The sequence below is a fragment of the Lotus japonicus genome, chromosome 2 (assembly GCF_012489685.1).
Source record: "Lotus japonicus ecotype B-129 chromosome 2, LjGifu_v1.2".
Taxonomy (NCBI): Eukaryota; Viridiplantae; Streptophyta; class Magnoliopsida; order Fabales; family Fabaceae; genus Lotus; species Lotus japonicus.
In genome coordinates this window covers 80,494,316-80,508,435 of record NC_080042.1, presented here as the reverse complement: position 1 = coordinate 80,508,435, position 14,120 = coordinate 80,494,316, and the positions used below count along the sequence as shown (strand labels likewise).

The following is a 14,120-nucleotide window of genomic DNA, read 5'->3' as shown; positions in this document are numbered from 1 at the left end:
ATCACAAATGCTCATTATTTTGGCATTTTTTTCTATATATTGTGCATGAGAGGTCTAGTTTCAAATTTATTGCAGGTTCATATTTGTAAAACTAAAAGATAAAGGTAGGTGTTACTTAATAAGTAGAATGTTAGTCTGTTAATTCAATCATCAGTTTCTGCTACTGACTTCATAACTAGATAGGTTGTGAGTTAATTCAATCAGCCACTGTTGTTGTTAGTCAGATGCTGATTAGTTACTAGCTACTAGCTAGCTATATAAGTCATGTGTACTTGGTTTATTCTAGTTAATGAAAATTCTGATCACTCATTCTTCCAAAATCTATTTTCTCTCATTTTCTTGCAGGTTTTAGGTAGTTGGAGTTGGAGAGATGAGGAAACGGGATTTATTCTTGTGGTTGTCCAGAATGGCTCTACAGTTCTTCTTCTTGCTCGGTGCCTGTTCTGAGATTACCTCATTTAGCAGGTTCTCCCTACTCTGTTCAAATATCTGTTTAGGATATAGAATTCTTACATTTGTTTTGCACTTAGTTTTACAAGTCTAATTTTTTTAAAATACCTTAACAGTATTTTTCACATTTCATTCACTTATTCTACCACATACAGGGAGCACATATGTAAATAGAAATATTACATACTTTATTTACAAATTCACAATTTGACAGGTACTGTGGGTAAATTTTGTCCAAAATAGAAATAAAATGATTAAGTGAATTATAAAATATGTTTTGGTAAATCTCTGCAGCACAAGTGGTTAATTTGGGTTATCCCATGCACTAGTTCAAATCTGATATTCAACCTCAATAAAATATGTTTTAGGTGCACAAAATTGTCTAATTGATGTTCGGAAAACGGTTGCATGTCAATCCCAACAAATGTTTTTCAGCATTGAACTTGTGCTCTCCTTCTTAATTGGAATATAGTTTACTTACTACTAGATCAACACCTTGTTGGCATTGTATATTTTGAACTATTTAATTCACCTTCAAATAATTTTCCAATTGAAAATTATTTTATTTCATTTTTACCCCTTTCTTTTCCTGCAATTCTTCCACTTGCAGAAGAGGCTTGAGAGAAATCAGTAACTCAGAATCGACCTCTGCCAATTCTCTAGAAAATCGAAATCCTCACCAGGTGATTCTAGTTTTTTTTTTCTAGAAAAGTTGTTTCCTTCAGAAAAATATGAATTGAAAATAAAAATTGGCCTCATTTGTGTTTTTTTTTTTGTCTCTGATACATGGTTATTAAGCCTCAACAATTGAATTTGGTTCTCAGGTGGTGATTAACAACAGCTTCGTGTCCATCACTTTATCAAAACCAGAGGGATATATTATTGGAATATCGTATGGTGGAACTGACAATTTACTTAATACTCTAATTGACGTACAAGATAGAGGGTATAGTATACCAACACTCTTCATATTAAATAGCATACAAATTGAAATATATAGCATGTCCTAACTTCATATGAATAGGTACATGGACGTTGTTTGGAACCAACCAGGGAAACCTCCCAAATTTCAGAGGTATAATTTATGTCCTCTCAATTATAATTAACATGTCCCTTCATTAATAGATTTGATGCATAATAATGCACTAATTGATTCAAGTGACTAATTTATAATGGAAACTGTATAACAGAATCCATGGGACAAAATTCTCAGTCATAACCTCGGGCGACGACATGGTGGAGGTTTCATTTTTGAGCGAATGGAAATCCTCTATGAAAGGTTCAAGTGTCCCCATGAACATAGACCAAAGGTGGATTCGAAGTCTTAATTTTTCATACAGATTGAGAACAATTAATCTTGATTTGGAACTCTTACTAGTAGAGAAAGAAACTGATCAACATTGTTTGATATAAACTGTTTTTGCAGGTATATATTACGAAGAGGCGATTCAGGGTTCTATTCATATGCAATATTTGAGCGACCTAAAGGATTACCTGCAGTGGTGATAGATCAAATTAGGCTCGTTTTCAGGCTTAGAGAAGATAGGTAACTAAACATACTGAGATAATTGAAACATACAGAGTTAGTTGTACTTTTAGTCCTTACAATAGCATATGTGATTTCATCTCTAAACTTTTTAAACTGTTACAATTAGAATATTGATTAACTAACAAACTAACAACGGACCAGGTTCAACTATATGGCTATATCAAACACTAGGCAAAGGATGATGCCCTCAGACAAAGATAGAAAAGCAGGTCAACGCCTAGCATATCCTGAAGCTGTTCTCTTAACCCATCCATCTAACCCACTATTTAAGGGAGAGGTAACTCTCTTTCTGCTTATGCCTGATTGCTTGAGTTGACAAAGATTCTTTTGCTTTTTTTTGGTTGTTTATAGTTGAATAACTTGTTTCTGTTGCGAGATATATACTGCTACATTTTCTCGAATGAAATTAGTTTTGTCCTAAAAGGGAATGGGGACACCAATCATAGAAAAAAAAAATGCGTGAATAAATGCATGAATGGTTGCATTGGGTTCAGGTGGATGATAAATACCAATACTCAAGTGAGAACCAAGACAACGATGTTCAAGGCTGGACTACCACAGATTCTAAAGCACCAACCGTGGGTTTCTGGATCATAACACCAAGTAATGAATTCCGCAATGGTGGGCCCATTAAACAAGATCTCACCTCTCATGTTGGCCCCACCCTGCTTTCCGTAAGTTCAACCACTCAAATCAAGTGAATCCCTAAATTTGTCCCGAAAAGATATAGGGTCGATCATGTTTGTTCTTGAAAGAAAGAAATAGTTTCAGAAGTCAATGAATGTGACAGTTGTTGATCAAGTTGGTCTCTCCATCCCTTTTGGACCAACTTGACCGACGATTGATACATTCATGAACTTTTGAAACTATTTTCTTCATTCACAAATGAATCTAAGGTTTACTCTGTCAAATCTCTATAATTCCTGGTATTTCCCTAAACTTAATCAATATTAGACATGTCTGAACTGTAGTATCATGTTACAAAGCTAATAATATCTGCAAAATGTGTAGATGTTTACCAGCACCCACTATGCTGGCACAGATGCAGTCATGGCATTTAAAGAAGGGGAGACATTTAAAAAGGTTTTTGGCCCAGTTTTTGTCTACCTTAACAATGCATCAAGCAATAGTAAATCTTTATGGTCAGATGCTGCAAAAAAGGTCATCATCACATAACCATACTCACCTTGAACTTCTTATTACAAATTGTTAGAGTACTCAAGGTGTAACTTATCATTGTTCTTTAATCAATTAGCTATCCAATGAAGTTAAAAGCTAGCCTTATGATTTCCCTCGATCACAAGATTTCTTTCCATCCAAACAGCGAGGAAAAGTTACTGGACAGTTACAAGTCAAAGATGGGTACATACATGTTAATGTTTTCTCTACCTACAATTTATTTCTTTGATTACAGTGAATCACTTATATGGCAAGCTGAATTCTTTGCTTTGTCTTGTTCATCAGGGGAAAAACATCTAAATATCCAAACAATGCCTACATTGGTCTAGCTTTTCCCGGTGAAGCAGGATCTTGGCAGACAGAAAGCAAGGTACATTTGGGTCTGGAGCCTATGAGATTTTAGTTTCTTAAACTTTTGAAAGGGTAGTAATACATGAAGCTGAAAAGGATTTTCAATTATATGCCATTCACAGAGTTATCAATTCTGGACTCGGACTGACAAAAATGGAAACTTCAAAATAGAAAATATTGTCCCTGGGGACTACAACTTGTATGCATGGATCCCTGGCTTTATTGGAGATTACAAATATAATGATAAAATCACCATCGAATCAGGTAAATTTTATTAGCATGTTTGGATCAACTGCTTTTTCCGCAGAATAAATTCTGACACTTAGAAGCTACTCACACAAGCTTCTCCCAAGAATTGATATTGCCTTTAGAATCAATTCCACAAGAATTTTCAAATATAACATTTGACCACAAATTAGTTATAGCTTGCTGCACTTGACAATTACTTGTAATGTAATATACCTGTAGGGCGTTCCATCAAATTGGGTACACTTGTATATAGGCCTCCAAGAAATGGTTATACTCTTTGGGAAATTGGCATCCCAGATCGTTCAGCTGCAGAATTCTTTGTACCAGACCCTAACCCTAAACTCATAAACAACTTATACAAGAACGATACCCATGACAAGTTAGCCAAAAACCACTGATTCAATCTTCAATTAGTCTCCACAATCATTTCCCTTAACACTGACCAAGCAATTTCTATTGTGACAGGTATAGGCAATACGGGTTGTGGGAACGTTACACTGATTTATACCCACATCATGATCTAGTTTACACGGTTGGTGTTGACAACTATAAAAATCATTGGTTTTTTTCTCATGTTAACAGGTGAGTTTTGTAGAGAATTTCTTGGTTCTTAAGCTTTGATAGCTGGCTGTTTAATTCCTCTAAACTGCACTGATATATGCAGGAAGATAGGAAAAAACTCACTCCAACCAACCACCTGGAAGATTGTGTTTCAACTTCAAAATAACACATTGAAAGGAAAGTACACACTACAACTGGCCCTGGCATCCGCCTCTAATGCTGAAGTGCAGGTACACCAATTCATTTCTTCCATAATTGATCCTCTTTTTTAGCTATGACTAGTAGCTATGTTTGGATACCAGTTGTAGCCACATATGTAAACAGATGTTAGGACTCACATCGAAACAAAATGTGAAAAACTTTTCTTATGGATTTAGATAAAAATCTGTTAACGTTGCGCTCAACTGGTACCCAAACACACAATAGGTTGTGGTCATTAACATTTTTGTGATGGATGAGATCAGGTTTGGTTCAATGGCCGGAATGCTGATCGTCCCTACTTCACAACGGGGCAAATAGGCAATGACAGTGCAATAGCAAGGCATGGCATTCATGGATTGCACAGGTTGTATAGCATAGATGTAGCAAGTGATCAATTCGTAAAAGGAAAGAACACAATCTATCTGAGGCAGTCAATAGCTACAAGTCCTTTCCAAGGAGTAATGTATGATTATATCCGCTTAGAAAGTCCTCCAACTCCAGATACTTGATTCTGTACATCTTGCCCTGGAGGACCAGATATAGGACTCAGTCTCACACTACGACGAGACGAGGCCTATCAAAGGCATACATAAAATTTTGGCTATCAAGCCAAAATCATGAAGAATAAAACCATTCAGTTTGATTTTTCCAACTCTGTTTTTTTGTGTTCATATGTTAATGATGAAGTCGATTCTTCCAATTAGTACTTACATAACCTTATATTACCTATGGTGTCAACTAAATAGTAGTGAATAGAGTATATCCCATGAGGATTTCAACTCAAGTATTAATTCACAGAATTTTAACTAGTTGAATCGGATTAAATAGAATGAACTAATGGAAAAGTTAACTACAGGTACTAAAGAATTTTAACTACAAACTATAAAGAACAATTAGCACACATATTGAAAGATAATAGGATACTAGTACTTAGGGACTTAGGGTTGGAACCTTCTCAATCCTTCCTCTATACATGCAATTCATTTCACTCTCAATAAATATTGTAGTTTATTAATCACAACTAACATATCTAATTTTTCATTGAAGTTTCAAATCGTCCAATTAAAAGAAATTACACTTACTAACCTTATATAGCAATCCTTTCAAATAATTCTATTGGTGTCATATATTCTTCTATGTTCTCCCTTCTAAGTTCTAACAAGAAAAAAGAAACATTCGTTTTTAGTTAATTCAGGACACGCTTAATAAATAAAATCTTCAACCTAACAGTTTCCTCACCAGTGAAAAAAAAAAACGAACAGTTTGATGTTCCAAGTCTCCAAATTCACATATAATTTCTTATCTTAAAAATGTAGTACAGAACAATTTTGTTCCCAAACAATGGGATTATAGTACAACCGAGCTTAAATGCACCACAATTTATTTATCAAGGAAGAGCCTAAATGCTCAAAGCAAAATCTCACTAAACAAGACAAAAGTTCTGCTAAGAATGAAACAGATCATCTCAGGCCTCAGCCCTTTCCACATGTCCTACTTTCAGTATCTGAAATCTGAATCATCATATTTTATATTGATGAGCTTGCCTTCAGAGTGTTTCCAATGTCAATAACAAACCGATATTTCACATCTGCTTTGAGAAGGCGCTCCATTGCAGTGTTCACATAATCCATTGGAATCACCTCAATCTCAGGTTTCACATCATGTTTGGCAGCAAAATCAATCATTTCTTGTGTCTCCTTAATCCCTCCAATCATACTGCCAGCAATTGTCTTTCTCCCTGAAAAATTGTGGATCATTAGTAAGCTCCAAAACTTAATATTCTGCAGCAAATAAAAATAGAATGGAGAACTCTCCACATATGGCGAGTCTGATAGGGCTCTTTGCTAAAAAGATGCAACGATGACATTATTTGCTATATGCTTACCTCCAAGTAAAGAGAACACTGGCACCTCCAGAGGCTTCTCTGGTGCACCAACCATGACAAGTTTGCCATGAGGCTTCAACAGACTAATCAGAGGCAAGAGAGGATGGACAGCTGAAACAGTGTCAATGATACCATCAAAGGTTCCCATTACAGCCTGCATAGTGAAAGATCATTAGAATTTGATAATTGATTTATCTATTTCTCACAAATGCTACTATTCACAGCAAACAACAACAACAACAATAAAAGCCTTATCCAACTAAATGCGGTAGGCCAGAGGATTACACTACTCAATCAAAAACCAAATTATGAGGGAGTTACTATTTACAGCAAAGAATCAAAATTATAAACGCACCTTCATCTGATCTTGTTCACGGCTAACCACAAATGAGTCAGCTCCTAACTTTTCAATTGCCTCAGTCTTCTTGTTAGGAGATGTACTAATCACAGTGACCTTAGCTCCAAGGGCTTTGGCAAACTTCACAGCCATGTGGCCTAGCCCACCAAGACCAACCACACCCACATGAAGACCAGGCTTGTCAAGTCCATAATATTTCAAAGGGCTATACACTGTGATCCCAGCACATAGGAGAGGTGCAGCAGCTTCAAGTGGTAGGTTATCCGGAATGCGGATCACAAAGTCTTCATCCGAAACCATCAAGTCAGAATAGCCTCCATATGTGATGGTGCCATCAACATTCTTGGCAGCATATGTCAGAATCATTTTGGGGCAGTAATTCTCAAGATTATCAGCACAGCTTTGGCATGAGCGGCAGGAGTTAACCATGCATCCCACACCAACTCTGTCTCCAACTTTGAACTTTTGCACCTTGCTACCCACCTCTGTCACCACACCAGCAATCTCATGCCTGTACATAACATAAATTAAAATGAAATGAATTACTCATACAAATCACTTCCAAAAATTTTAATTGAAAATCAGAAGCATAACTATAATTGTGAGAGTGAACAACTTGGGCAATCAGACTTCAAAATAATTCCATGCACCTCAAAAAGCATATTATTTTTTCAAGTAAATTCAGGGAATCTGAATGTGTCCAATTCCTGTTTAGCACAGAGACATGATATGAAAAGTGCCATCCCAATTTTTCTATATAAATTCATCCAACTTTTTCGTCCGTCTAATTTTCACCTACTTTTTCTTCTTATCAATCCCTTATCGACCTATCACCTATCATATCTCTCACTTTTCTCGCTACTATTCATTACCTCAGAAAGAAAAGAATCGAGTCGAGTCAGACACTCTCAAGCCTTACAAACCTAGTACGCTTCAATTAGACGAAACCCGAGTAAACTTTTTACACCTCTTTTTGGGTTATCTTTATTCAGCTATGATATCATCACCAGTCAGTCACCTACTTCAAATTAGACCCATACCCAATTTTTAATTATCATGCAGTCATCATCAAAAAGCATACTAACCCAGGTACTAGTGGGTAGACGGAAGATCCCCACTCATTCTTGATCATGTGAAGATCAGAGTGACAAATTCCACAATACAGCACTTTGAATGTCACATCCTTCTCTCCTGTTTCCCTGAAAATAGCAAAAACAATAGAAATCAAATATTAATTTGGTATCACATGTCACATCATCAACAGAGAACATGAATCTTCAAAATCAACACATGATCAATCAAACCATAAAAAAAATAAGATCAAAGAATCTTGGGGGCAAAACCAGTACATGCATCGATCACATTTCGAATAAGGGGGAGAGATGAATAGTGAAGAAGAAGAAGAACCTTCTGGAGAATTTGAAAGGGGAGAGAACACCAGATGAGTCCCGTGCTGCCCAGCCGAAAGCTTTCTTGGGGTGTTCCATCTCTGGTTGTGACGCCATTGCAAAGAGAGAAGAAGAAGAAGAGAAGCGAGCGTTGCGTTGTTGTGTAAGAATGAATGTGACAATGCTCCTCTTATCATGTGGTATTTGTAGTGGCTGAGATTCCTGAGAATTAGTTTTGTCAATGGGCTTGGGCTGACTCGTGACGTAATCCATGAGCAAATAAATTGTGATTTTTTTTTTGTGATGATGATGAAATAAATGATACTCTCGCCGTTCAAAATAAAAATTGTTATTTAAAGTTGTGACACAAATAGTAAGATGATAATTATCGATAGTACGTATAATGAATAATGTTTAGTTAAAAAATCAAAATACGACTTGTGATCAGGTAGAAATGAGAGAGAAATGAGTAATACGATTTGTGATGTAATAAGAAATGCAGAAAGATAGAAAGGAAAATATGTGAAAATGAGATGAAAGACAAAGTGAGGTGCGTATGTATCATTACTCAAGAAGAAAATAGTTTTTTTTTTTAAGTCAAGAAGAATGTAATTGATAGGAAAGATTGTGGTTAATTAATAAATAAAAGATGATAAATAGGAGAAAATTTATTAAATAAGAGTATAGTTAAAACAATTAGCAAAAAATGCATTTTTTAAAAAACAATAAATATTTTGAAATAATAAAAAAGTGTCTGAACACAACAATGCGTGTGTGTGAATATTCACGCACATGCTTTTTGAGATTCCATAGGGTGTACGTGTATGGCAAGGAGTGTGTTCTCTCCCTATTCACACAAATCAAATGAGTAATCTCATTAACAATCACACGTATAAAATTATAGACATGCGATATTCATATTTACAACATGACATGATTTGGACACAAGATGAGACTCTACTAGGGGACAGATATTAATTGGGAACAAATAATCAGTTTAATTTTGACCGTTACAATTGGTAAGAATGAGTCACTTTCTTAAAAATTGTGTTGTTGATTCTCATTGTTAATATAAGTATGGTGTTGATGGATGATTTAATTTGTAGGTATCTCTATATATGATTTACTATATCTGAATTATTTTTAATTTGAAAGGTACTATATATATCTGAATAATTATGGTCCTAAATGCATGACTGTGGTACCAATAAAAAGAGGATACGTTACAGCAATAATGTTCCTGTGGGGACTGAGAAGAAATTGGGAAATAAATCTTATTAGTGAATGAGAAATCTGAGTAGAATAGACAGACAGACAGACATGTGGTCCTTATTAATGTGAGTGATTGAGAAATCTGAATAGAGAGTCACATGTTGGTAAACATAGAAGTGTTTATTTTGCCTTTTAGGCATTTTGTTTTTTGAAACTGCCTTTGACCTTGCTTAAAACATTAATTACGTGTGAAATCAAAAAAGAAAAAATCTGTCTAACATTCAAAACGTGGCGTAACTTACACCACCTGGTATAACAACGGTTCTTGCCGTTAATGGTTGCCAACAACTTAATAAACTTGAATGAAAGCCAAATTGCATGGTGTGTGTACCACTCTTGGAAAGAGACTTGAATGAAAAAGGCCAAATTGCAATTGTGGTGTGTGTATACCTCTCGATCGTTCCTGATTCTCAAGAATAGACCAACCCAATAGTTTGAAAATTTTCAATACTCGTAATAATGGATTCTGGAGACTTCTTTGTGCCATCTATAAGGCACTTGACTTGACCTACAATAAGAAATAATCAACTTTTTGGAGAAAACTTAAAATGAGTAACAGAAAATTAGAAACTACATAAACAATTAGAAAAAATTGGTAAAAATGTTTAGTGTTACTCACTTCGTTTCAGAAAGTTTGTAGTTTAAGGTTGTAGCATAAATAGTGAGTAAGAAAACAATTATTGATAGTATAATTTTACTAGATTGCTCTTATTTAATTTTACTAGTATGATGTGCAACTATTAAATTATACTTAGATACAGAAGAATATAATTAATAGATAAAAGTTGTGCTTGGTTAATATAAAAGGTGATAAGTGAGAGAAAATGTATTAAATGAGGGTATATGTGGAAAAAAATTAGCAAAAAATTCATTGACTTTCTAAAACAACAAACATTTTCGAATATTGAAAGTAGGTCAAAAACGACAAACTTTCTAGAACGGACTTTCTAGAACGGGGGAGTAATTAATAGAAGTTTCAAATGTCCTCGTATAATAGTTCAAGTGGTAGGAGTTGCAAATGAGGTGTTGAATATTCTACAAAGCAAAGTGAGGGGGGTCTTATAGAAATTGAACTTTGCTTAGGTGTATGACAATGTGGAGTGGTGTTTCTGGCTGATATGTTGCGGGAGATGAATTCTGGGGTAAGATGGAGGAACTGGATATAAAGTTGTATTGCTTCAGCAACTTTGGCAGTTTTGATAAATGGATCTCCTGATCTCCAACTGATTTTTTTATATATACAAAAGGGATCTTAAGGCAAGAAAATCCCATTTTTATTTAATATTTGCACAAATGGGATGTCTTGCATGTTAAATAAGGCTTTGGATGGCGTTCATCCTTGTGGAGCAAAAATAGGAGATGGTTTCTTTCTAAATCATTTGAAATTTGTGAATAATGCTCTACTCTTTATGGAAGTGATTTCAGGCAAGTTAAAAGGCTAGCGAATGCGGGTAAATCTTTTTGTATTTGTCTCGGGTCTTAAACCGAATTTCTTAAATCTGAATTGATTGGTATGAATGTGTCGCAAGAGCTGAATGTTAAGGCTGTTGGGTTACTAAATTTCAAAAAAGGAAAGCTACCCTTAGTGTACTTGAAATTTCCTTTAGGAGGAAACCCTCAAAGAATTGCATTCTAGAAGCAAGTGGTAAATAAAATACTGAGGACGGAACTAGGAGGATGGAGTTCAAAGTACTTGTCGTTGAGTGGAAGAACAACAAGTAGAGCGATATAAAAGGAATTGGTGAAGGAAGATGGAGAGAGAAATTGTCACACAAAAAATATTCCATCGCTAATTTTTTGGGATGGAAAAATCCCCTCTCAAAATTCCATTGCTAATTCATTTAATATCATTTACTGGTATTTTCACTATTTTGTGACGGAATAGACTTCGTGCAAATAAATTATGTTTCTAAGTTCTTAACGACATAAAACTTCTCTCCCCATATATTCTGTCACTAATTCCTTTTACATTATATTCTAGAATTTTGTGACCGATTTATTTCCGTCACTAAAAAAGAAAGTCTAAAAGGATAAAAAAATAGGCTGGCAATGGTAGTTTCTTAAAAGAAACTGTATCACCGATTTATATTGGTTACATAGTTTTAAAAAACTACACTATGATGGTAAATAGGTTTCAAAAGTATACTATGTTAAAATATTAATTTTTGTATTGGTCTTCTTAAAAACTCAAACATGTATATTTAAAAATAGAATTTTCTAACACCACGATGGACAACAAAACTCTGTGTTAGAACCTCCTTAACTCGCACAATACCTCTCCAAACATAAAAGTTTCTAATTTTTAATTTTGAAGATATAACAAAATCACTTTAGAAGCCACAAGCATAAACCCACTTTTCAAAAAAGAAAAAAACAATAACCCAAGATTCATCTTTCACATAGGCTTTCAATCAGCTTACTAAACATGACAATATTATTACTGCGCGCCCTCCTTGACCCTAGGCCCCTCTCTAGCTTTCGGTTGAGTAATATATTTAGCTTAATTTTGCTTATCAAATTTTTTTTTAGCTTAATTTGCATTTTAATTATAAATTAACATGTAAATAGTAACACAATTCTTAAGAATAAAAAGGTACGAGAGGGCTCCACCATAATGCCAAATTGCACATTAGACAGGCCGGCTTCCCCCGAGAGTGGAGCAGTATCCAATTTGACTGAAAATAATATATTCCCAGCCGTTCTATCTTTTCCTGCAAGCATTGGCCCCATATATACAGTTTGATATCCATTAACAATAGACTTTCAAAAAAAAAATCCATTAACAATAGGTCACCAAGTACGTCAAACATGTCTCAAAACACATTAAGACATAGTCACCAAGTACGTCACAAGATAACATACACATCACTTATAAATAGCTCTTCTTCTTCATCAGCTCCAGCATCTTCATATTCTCTAGTATCAGTCAACATATATATAATTAACCAAACCAAGAGACACTCGATCAACCTGAAGAATAGATATTGAGATTAATGGCGACACAACAACCAGAATTTGAGCATCCTAAGAAGGCATTCGGATGGGCAGCTAGAGACACTTCCGGTCTTCTCTCCCCTTTCAATTTCTCCAGAAGGTAATTTATTCACTCACTCACATTTTGTTAAATGACTCACACTCACATACTATAATAATCACTAGCATATGTTAACTTTAATTTAATTTTTGCAGGGAAACAGGGGAGAAGGACGTGGCATTCAAAGTGTTGTATTGTGGGATATGCCACTCGGACCTCCACATCGTGGAGAATGATTTTGGCATGTCCACTTATCCACTAGTTCCAGGGTATATATATCATTATGCTATCCACTTTTATTTTTATACATATTTTTTAAAATGTGATAGCTAGTGACGGATCCAAAAATTTCATGGACGGATTCGATTTTTTCATTGTAATTGATGTAAGGAATTTAATACAGGCATGAGATTGTTGGTGTGGTGACAGAGGTGGGAAGCAGAGTTCACAAGTTCAAAGTTGGGGACAAAGTGGGTGTGGGATGCTTGATTGATTCATGCCACTCATGTCAAAACTGTGTTGAAAATCTTGAGAATTATTGCCCACAACTTATTCTTTCTCAAGGTGGTGCCAAACATAAAGACGGTACCACCACATATGGAGGCTACTCTGATTCAATGATTGCCGATGAGCACTTTGTGATTGGCATTCCTGATGAATTCCCTCTTGATGCTGCTGCACCACTCCTCTGTGCTGGAATCACAGTGTATAGCCCTTTGAAATATTTTGGACTTGACAAACCTGGTCTTCATATAGGTGTGGTTGGTCTTGGTGGATTAGGCCATTTGGCTGTCAAGTTTGCCAAAGCTTTTGGGGCTAATGTCACAGTAATCAGTACATCACCTAATAAACAGAAAGAAGCACTTGAGAATTTGGGAGTTGATTCATTTCTGATTAGCCATGACCAAGATCAGCTGCAGGTATGTACAAGTCATTTGAGCTACTGTGAACTATTGACAATGTGACAATCAATCAACAATTTTCTTCATTTTGTATATATAGGCTGCAATTGGCACTTTGGATGGCATTATTGACACAGTTTCTGCAAGTCATTCTCTGTTACCTCTGATTGGTTTACTGAAATCGCATGGAAAACTTATAATGGTTGGTTTACCAGACAAGACTCTGGAGCTTCCATTGATTCCTTTAATTAAGGGTAAGCTCTAGTGCAAATGTGCAATATGCATGCATATGATATGAGAAAATTAACTTGCATCAACAATTTGTATGCTTACAAGTGTTTTACATCTATTGGCAGGGAGAAAGATAATAGCTGGGAGTATGATTGGAGGAATAAAGGAGACACAAGAAATGATGGAGTTTGCTGCAGAACACAATGTAAAACCTGACATTGAGGTCATACCAATTGATTATGTCAACAAAGCTATGGAGCGCCTCCACAAAGCAGATGTGAAATATCGTTTTGTGATTGACATTGGAAACTCGCTAAAGCCAAGCTTTTAAATTTGACAGATGTTTTTTTTTCTTCTTAAACATAGAATAAAGGCTTTTGGCTGTGGTTATGGTCTGCAGTTGAAAATGATTGGGATTCTAATTGTGTTGTTTATATAGGTTATTGGACTGAGGATAGGTGATTCTCTAGTTATCTTGGCCTTTGTTTATCAATAAATTTTGTTTGCTTA

The 14,120-nt window shown here is 35.3% G+C and overlaps 2 protein-coding genes and 1 pseudogene across 2 annotated transcripts; 2 read left to right on the top strand and 1 right to left on the bottom strand.

Annotated features, from left to right (window-relative positions):
* The first annotated feature begins 299 nt into the window (after positions 1 to 299).
* LOC130740104 (rhamnogalacturonate lyase B-like) lies at positions 300 to 5,324 on the top strand (annotated as a pseudogene).
* A 478-nt stretch (positions 5,325 to 5,802) lies between these two features.
* On the bottom strand, positions 5,803 to 8,355 carry LOC130740105 (probable mannitol dehydrogenase). The gene is made up of 5 exons (XM_057592608.1): positions 8,191 to 8,355; positions 7,869 to 7,982; positions 6,781 to 7,294; positions 6,426 to 6,579; positions 5,803 to 6,278 (listed from the first exon to the last, which is right to left on the bottom strand). Exons 1-5 carry the CDS (start codon positions 8,286 to 8,288, stop codon positions 6,067 to 6,069), a joined length of 1,092 nt encoding a protein of 363 aa, XP_057448591.1. The 5' UTR covers positions 8,289 to 8,355; the 3' UTR covers positions 5,803 to 6,066.
* Positions 8,356 to 12,343: 3,988 nt separating this feature from the next.
* LOC130740106 (probable mannitol dehydrogenase) lies at positions 12,344 to 14,120 on the top strand. Its single transcript, XM_057592609.1, has 5 exons — positions 12,344 to 12,537; positions 12,633 to 12,746; positions 12,881 to 13,397; positions 13,480 to 13,633; positions 13,736 to 14,120. Exons 1-5 carry the CDS (start codon positions 12,437 to 12,439, stop codon positions 13,939 to 13,941), a joined length of 1,092 nt encoding a protein of 363 aa, XP_057448592.1. The 5' UTR covers positions 12,344 to 12,436; the 3' UTR covers positions 13,942 to 14,120.